Source organism: Mya arenaria, chromosome 6 (genome assembly GCF_026914265.1).
Source record: "Mya arenaria isolate MELC-2E11 chromosome 6, ASM2691426v1".
NCBI classification, from domain to species: domain Eukaryota; kingdom Metazoa; phylum Mollusca; class Bivalvia; order Myida; family Myidae; genus Mya; species Mya arenaria.
Window position 1 is genome coordinate 10664744 of NC_069127.1, and position 8151 is coordinate 10672894.

Here is an 8151-nt window from a genome sequence, read left to right on the forward strand (position 1 = left end):
ACAAATCCTACATCGCGAGGCCAAGGATGTGGAAGAGCAGATACATCTGGTATCAGAACTCAGTCTTCGGAGAATACAACGAAAATCAACTCGGTCGATGCAGTGGAGGCTGTTTAGTGCGTGGGACGCCTACACTGCCAGCGACATATCAATTTCAGGGCTCCTGAAGAAGGTTTCGGTCATATATGGTCATCGAGTGTTAAGAACAGAGGAGGTTGAGGATGATGACTAACTGCTTATTTATTGTCTGCAATATGCTTGTGTTATTAGTTTTGTTAATAGCATATTATAGTCAATCATAGTACACATCTTATCATTATTGATAATATTATATTTCCTGTCAACAAATAGAAAAAGTATTATATATTATATTCAATGTTAGTATACTTCTTATCATTATTGTTATTAATATATTGCCTATTATCAAATAAATATAGTATAATTGTAGTCAATGTTAGTATACTTATTGTCATTATTGTTACAAATAAAATTCCTGGCATCAAATAAATATTTGGGAAGTTGTTACTTCTTCTTTTTAATTAATTATATATACATTGAAGTTGACGTATAAATTAAAAAAACAAGAGGGCCAAATGGCCCTGAATCGCTCACCTGTCATATATTGCACATTCTTCCATTATATACAAATATTGAAAACCTAAGCCTATGAACACGGGGCGTGGCCAATTTTGACCCCAGTGCTAAAGTTTGAAAAATCTTAATAGTGGTCCGATAAACGCTGCTTCATACCAAATATCTAAGGCCTTCGCCTTTTGGTTTCGGAGAAGAAGATTTTTTAAGTTTTCATCATATACATATATAAGGAAACCCATGACCGCCCGGGTGGGGCCATTTTTTGACCCCAGGGCCAAAGATTGAACAATATTGGTACAAGTCAACTAGATGATATATCATGCCAAATATCTAAGCTCTTGTCACTACTTGATTTTACGTGTGTCTATATATATGTATATTTGTTATTAATTGTTGTATGTGGCCCATATTGAAAATTGGTATGTGTACTAAATATGTTATCCAGTTTAAATTGAGACGTTACTTGTCTTTGTGAGTTCGGAGAAGATTTTTTAAGTTTTCACTATGACACATATAGAGAAAACCCATCAGCCCCGGGGTGTGGCCAATTTTGACCCCAGGGCCATAATTTGAAAAAAACTTTGTCGAGGTCCATAAGACGATGAATCATGCCAAATGTCTAAGCTCTAAGCCACGTAAGTTCAGAGGAGATGATTTTTGAAGTTTTCACTATAAACATATAGAGAAAACCCATGACCCCCCAAGGGGGCGGGGCCAATTTTGACCCCAAGGCCATAATTTGAACAATCTTTGTAGAGGTTCACTAGACGATGAATCATGCCAAATATCTAAGCTCTAAGCAACGTAAGTTCAGAGGAGATTTTTTTTTTTTTTTACTATAAACATATAGAGAAAACCCATGACCCCCCGGGGGCGGGGCCAATTTTGACCCCAGGGCCATAATTTGAACAATCTTTGTAGAGGTCCACTAGACGATGAATCATGCCAAATATCTAAACTCTAGTCGAAGTAAGTTAAGAGGAGAAGATTTTTGAAGTTTTAACTATAAACATATAATGTATACCCATGACCCCCCGGGGCGGGGCCAATTTTGACCCCAAGGCCATAATTTGAACAATCTTTGTAGAGGTCCACTAGACGATGAATCATGCCAAATATATAAGCTCTATCTAAGCTCTAGTCCAAGTAACTTCAAAGGAGAAGATTTTTGAAGTTTTCACTATAAACATATAGAGAAAACCCATGACCCACCGGGGCAGGGCCAATTTTGACCCCAAGGCCATAATTTGAACAATCTTTGTAAAGGTCAACTAGACAATGAATCATGCCAAATATCTAAGCTCTAGTCCAAGTAAGTTCAGAGGAGAAGATTTTTGAAGTTTTTACTATAAACATATAGAGAATACCCATGACCCCCCGGGGCGGGGCCAATTTTGACCCCAGGGCCATAATTTGAACAAACTTTGTAGAGGTCCACTAGACGATGAATCATGCCAAATATCTAAGCTCTAGTCCAAGTAAGTTCAGAGGAGAAGATTTTTAAGTTTTCACTATAAACATATAGAGAAAACCCATGACACCCCGGGGCGGGGCCAATTTTGACCCAAGGGCCATAATTTGAACAATCTTGGTAGAGGACCATTTGGTGATCCTACCTACCATATATCAACGGCCTAAGCCTTGTGGTTTGGGAGAAGAAGATTTTTAAAGTTTTTCCTTTTGGTTGCCATGGCAACCAGAGTTCTGCATGGAATTGAATTCTTTGAACAACTTTGATAGAAGACCACCCAAGGAACATCCCTATGAAGTTTTATTAATATTGGCCCAGCGGTTAAGAAGGAGATGTCTTTTAAGTAAATTGTTGACGGACGACGCACGACCCACGACGGACAAAAGGCGATCACAAAAGCTCACCTTGTCACAAAGTGACAGGTGAGCTAAAAATTGGGGACGTTCTTGGGGACATTTTGACCAGCTAGTTTTGTCCAAAATGGGGACGTTTTAACCATAGGACGTTTTGACCTGGGGACATTTTGACTGTAAATCAGTCAATAAGGATTTTTATAATCAAACCCAATAATGACAATACCTGGACATTCAACAAGAGCCGTTGTAGGCCAGCGCGCTCAACTACGCCACTTCGACTTAAAGGTGAATACAATTTCAATTCCTTAGAGGTAGCATATGCATGAAATTGAACAATGAAACAAAAGTCTTATGATTCGCTTTAGACCACTCACAAATCAAAATCACTATTGTGTAACATGAAAACATGCATTCCAGAGATGGGTCTGCTACCACAGACAATCTCAATCTCAATTACATGTTAGAGGGACTTAAACCAACATATTAGAAAGGCGGCATTATGAGTTGAAACAGAATTATCTGAAGAACTACATGGCAGGGACATTGACCAGTGTGACTACATCAGTTGTGAAACAGTTTGTACCCGATTGTTACAAAAGGTAATTTTGACAAACACCTCTTCCTAATAATACAATAAAAAGTACAGGGACAAGTGTAAATTTCAACAAGAGATGTTTGTCAAACATTATGCCCCCCCCCCCCCCCCTGAGCGACATGTTGTCAGGATTATATGGGCAATTGAATGAAATATGCATGGACCCAAATGATGCTGATTTGTCACTGACATTGGAGCTGTTGAGGCAGTTTTAAGATTATGACCATTCAAAGTGTGAGAATAGAGTGTGTTATGACCATGACCTTTGACTCTATCACCTCAAAATCCATATGAGTCATCAGCTGATCACCGAAAATCTAAATGTCAAGTTTGAGGGCCATGGGTGCAGGCATTGACAAGTTATCACACAGACAAAGCTTTTTTCGCTCAATGTCACTGTGACCTTGACCTTTGACCTGATGACCCCTAAAATCATAAGATGTCGTCTAGAGGTCAGACACAACTCCAAGTCAAGTTTGAGGGCCATAGGTGCAGGCATTGTCAATTTATCACTCTATACATCTTTGCATTCAAAGTCACTGTGAACTTGACCTTTGACCCAATGACTCCTAAATTCAATAAGGGTCATCTTCTGGTCAGGCCCAACTTCCATGTCAAGTTTGATGATCATAGGTTCAGGCATTGTTGAGATATCACTGGGAGAAGATTTGTTAACTTTTTGCGTTAAAGGTTACTGTGACCGTGACTTTGGCCCGATGACCCCCAAAGTCAAGAGGGGTCATCTACTGGTCAGGCCCAACCTTCATGTTAAGTTTGATGACCATAGGTCCAGGAATTATCAAGTTTGCTTTCAAGGTCACTGTGACCTTGACCTACCTTTGAGCCCCTAGAATCAATACCGGTCAGGCCCAACCTCCAAGTCAAATTTGAGGGCCATGGGTCAGACAATGCGAATGTCCGTCGGACAGTCGGACATGTCCGGTATATTTTCATTTTGACCGACGAAACTTTTGTTTTGGTCGGTCACAATGTCCGGTGAAAAATTACAGTCAGCACCGTTTAATTTTCGGAAAATTTACTTTCAGTTTCTAAATAAATGTTCAGAGTTATTTTTAACTATTATATCATGATTATTCAGCGTGTTAATCCGTGTAACACTATTTGTAAACCCCGTTTCGACATGTTTCCGTAAAAGCCGATAAAACGCGTAAGGTTCCGATTTCAGCTCGTACTCTAATACTTTTATTTTACGGAAATGTTCGGAAATTACAAAATTCCGTATGTATTTATTTTCGGCGAAGTGGTTCCCGGCAATCGTGTTAATTTAAATACCGAGCTGACTTTCTTTCCGCTCTGTTTAACATTGCCAATAACAAGAACTCTACTTTCGTTTTTACATAAATGTTTTGCCTGAGTTTGACTTGTAGTACAATTCGTTACATTTTATAACTGTACTGTATCTTTAATTTAGAGATGAATTAAAAGAGTAATATCAAGCTGTTCCATGGGTAGACGAACCAGATGAGTTTTTTTTGGGAGGCAAGAGAAGAAAAAAATTATGACATAAGATCCGAATATTGATTTTTTTACATGATGTTTAGGTTTTTTTGTTATTTATTATAGTACTGTAGGACAAATCTAACCAAAAAGATCTAAACCTGTTATAATGGGGAATTACAAAACTTATTTAAAAAAGAGGCTTTAAATCAAGGTTTAGACTGATGTAACTGAATACTGTTTGTAACATTGCGACAGGTAAAAATTTGGTGCGACAGGTAAACTTTCAGTGTTTACCTGTCGCAATGTCCTGTGAAGAAGAAAAAGTTTTCGCGTTGTCTGATGGGTGCAGGCATTGATGAGTTATCACTCGGACCTTTTATCATTCAAGGTCACTTTGACCTTTGACCTTGCTCCAATGACCCCCCCCCATAAAAAAAACACAATAGGAGTCATCTACTGGTCAAGCCCCACCTCCATGTCAGGTTTGAGGGCCATGGGTGCAGACATTGTTGAGTTTCACTCATACAACCTTTTATCATTCAAGGTCACTGTGACCTTGACCTTTCGAATAAATTGAAACAATGTTTGAAATGGAGCTTTGGCTGGTTATGAGCAAATGCTTTATTTCTTTCAATGATTTCAATTAACATATCTTTTGCAAGAGTAGACATATCCTTTGCAAGACTATTGTAAAGAAAAAGTTATTGTACTAACCTTTGCAAAAAGCTTAGATCAGATGTCGTTTAAGCTGGGCTCCCACTGCCGATCAGATCAACTCGATCAAGCCCGATCAAGCGATCGGGTACTTGTCTGGGTAGGTCGGCATGATTGATCGGGAGTGGTCGGGGAGGTCTACCTTGGTCGGCATCGCTCGGGCTTTCTACCCGAATTTTTTTGACATGTCAAAAAAATTCGTGTAGCGATCGTGTAGCCAAGCGGTCGAGAAGAGCTCGGGAAGCGATCGTGTATTGATCGAGTTGAAGATCGAGTTAATCGAGAAACAATCGTGTAGCGATCTTGTTTGGTCGGATTGACATCTTTTACCCGATCTGTAACCGATCTTCTCGACTTCTACTCGAGTAATATACGATCGCATCCCGATTAAGTAGATCTCTGTTCGATCTCTTGTCCAGATTATCAAGACTGCTACCCGACTACTCCACGACCACACACGACCGCACACGATCAAACCCCGATCACTGTTCGACCATACACGAGCTCACGTGACTAAAGCAAGAAAAGCGTGCTGACCAGTGTCTCATAAGTTGTTTGGACGCTGAAGATATAACATCTTTAGCAAACCAATATCTGTTAAAACATCTTCAGCCAAGCCATTTCTACTACAAACTAAAGATGCCGAGAAAAGGCAAAAGGCCGATAGGCAGTACAATTGCGAGTAAATGTGCAGTTGCTGCGCCTCAGCCTGAAATCGTGGAACCCACCCAGGAAGAGAGTAATGAGTCGCCTATACCCCCTACTGACTCTTCTGCCGAGCAAACCAGAAAAGAGCAAGTAGAAGAACGTCCGACTTCTCCTGAGATAGAGGTACTAAGCTTTTGATTTTGCTTTCCCTTCGAATACGAACAAACAACTGTCATTAGACTTATATTTTGTGTGTCAAGTGTTTATAAGGATATAATGCATAATTTGTTTATTTTATCATAACACACTGCTATGTTTGTCATGTATTTTTACAATTAGTACTCTACATGTATATGTTTTTTTCGGCAATATTTTAGGCGCAAAATAACAAACATAATTGGAAGTTTCCTTGTTATTCATAAGTATACTTTTAATGTTTACAGACTGATATCAGGCCCCGGAAGACACTACATCGTACACTCACGCAAGATGAAGAAGATGACCTTGTAGCGTGGTTAAGAGAGAACTCGTTCCTCTTCGACAAATCATCCGCAGGATTCAAGTATAAGGAGAAGAAGAACAGTACATGGGCCGCGAAAGAGGCAGAGTTGGGCCTCAAACCTGGAGACCTGTCGTCAATCTGGTACACGAATATGAGAACACAGTATTCGAAACTAATTAAGCTTACCAACAAATCTGGATCTGGTGCTGGAGAGCGCACAGCAAGGCAACAGTGGATTTTGGACAACTTTGAATTCCTGCGCCCTTATCTGGTACAGCTGCGAACTCAGAGGGGATCCAAAGTAAGTACATGTAGTAATAAAAATCCTGTATAAATCATGTGTATACACTTAAAAGAAATATACGTAATCAAGCATTAAATTATTTCTAAATTTTAATGGTATAAAAGGGAGTTCAGTTTTTTTGCCTAAGTTTGACTCGGATTTAACGACAGCTAAGGCCATATCTCTATTATACAAGGCCATATGTGGACCTATGTTTTAAGTCTTGTGCAAGAGAAATACCATACAACATTTCTGAAAAGTTCATTTCAGAGCCGGGATTCAAACTCAAGCCAACACATGACACAGGATTCGCAGTCCAAGGCGTTAACCTCTCTGCCATCGGGGCACCTTCTTAAAAGTCTGTATTTATTCTGTGTACTTTCTATATTTGCAGTTTGCGGAGAAGAGAAAGGAACTTGTCTTGGAGGAGACAGAGGATGATGTCGCCGCCTCCGATTCGTCAGCACCCTCTACATCAGCAGTATCTGGTTGCCGTCCCAAAGCAGCGCGTGTACTGTCCTCATTGACGTCCGAGTTGGAGTCCGTGCGTGGTGCCATCACAGTTGCGCAAGATCCAGCAGCACACACTGGCCAGTTTTTGGTGTATTTGATGCGCCAAATGGACCAGCAGAGAATGAATGTGTTTGTCACACGTGCAACAAGGCTGGCTCTGGACCTTGCGGAGGAAAGCCAAGAGGAGAAGAGACGACTAGCCACCCAAGAGGCAGCAGGGCATGTAGGTCAACAGATAGCAGATCCAGTTTTTGCCATGCCTGTCCCTCCCGCTCCTACATCATCTATATACAGAAGACAGGCTCCCATATCAGCGGCGTTCGGCTCAGCATGGCAGCAGAATCAGTTTCAGCAACAGGATCACATGCAGCAGGATTTTCAGCTAGCTACCAATATAGCTGCATCTGCACCACCAGCCCATCTTACACCACTGCTGAAAAGTTTTACTCACCTGCAACCACCAAATGTGCAGGCAATCTTGCAACAGCCTACATGTGCTTACAGGTCCATTACACCCGCCATAGAAACCCCAACCACGACTGCATCTATCATCCGCCAGGCTATGGATATGGTCTCGACACCAAATAGTTCCCCCATCCTAACCCAGGAGATGCATGACGCACCCAAGGACTGAACAAAGTAACTGGAAAATGGTTGAACCAGCCAAGTGATTTGATGATGTGATTTTACTCAAGTTTATGTGCATTGTGAATTTAGTTTTTCGACGTTTTGGTTTTTACTTTGAATAAAGGTTAAATAGCCTCATTCTTGATAAATATTACTGTTGACTGTTGAGTCTTCTTAAGTAAATCAATGTAAACTGTTCGTAAAATTTGTTTGGATAGCAATTTATCTTACTTAGAAACTTAATTAGCTTACTTTTGGCATAAGGCAAAATAACCCTGTTATTATGTAGGTTTCTGTCAGTATTAAAAGTTGAACTTAAATGTGTATTGTTATAACAAAACAAGGCTGGTCATGCTGGTAGCAATTACTTAAGAATACATGTATTCT

At 40.2% G+C, this 8151-nt stretch overlaps 1 protein-coding gene across 1 annotated transcript; it reads left to right on the plus strand.

The window, feature by feature from the left end:
* The first annotated feature begins 5218 nt into the window (after positions 1 to 5218).
* LOC128238794 (uncharacterized) lies at positions 5219 to 8101 on the plus strand. The gene is made up of 3 exons (XM_052955046.1): positions 5219 to 6022; positions 6283 to 6642; positions 7019 to 8101. The coding sequence occupies exons 1-3, from the start codon at positions 5831 to 5833 to the stop codon at positions 7769 to 7771; spliced, it is 1305 nt and encodes a 434-aa protein (XP_052811006.1). The 5' UTR covers positions 5219 to 5830; the 3' UTR covers positions 7772 to 8101.
* Positions 8102 to 8151: the final 50 nt, after the last annotated feature.

What these genes read in the sequence shown, in the direction of transcription:
- LOC128238794 (XM_052955046.1), top strand. Translation starts at nt 5,831, where the DNA reads ATGCCGAGAAAAGGCAAAAGGCCGATAGGCAGTACAATTGCGAGTAAA. An exon ending in CGACTTCTCCTGAGATAGAG is followed by an intron (nt 6,023 to 6,282) that starts GTACTAAGCTTT and finishes TAATGTTTACAG; the next exon opens with ACTGATATCAGGCCCCGGAA. An exon ending in GAACTCAGAGGGGATCCAAA is followed by an intron (nt 6,643 to 7,018) that starts GTAAGTACATGT and finishes CTATATTTGCAG; the next exon opens with TTTGCGGAGAAGAGAAAGGA.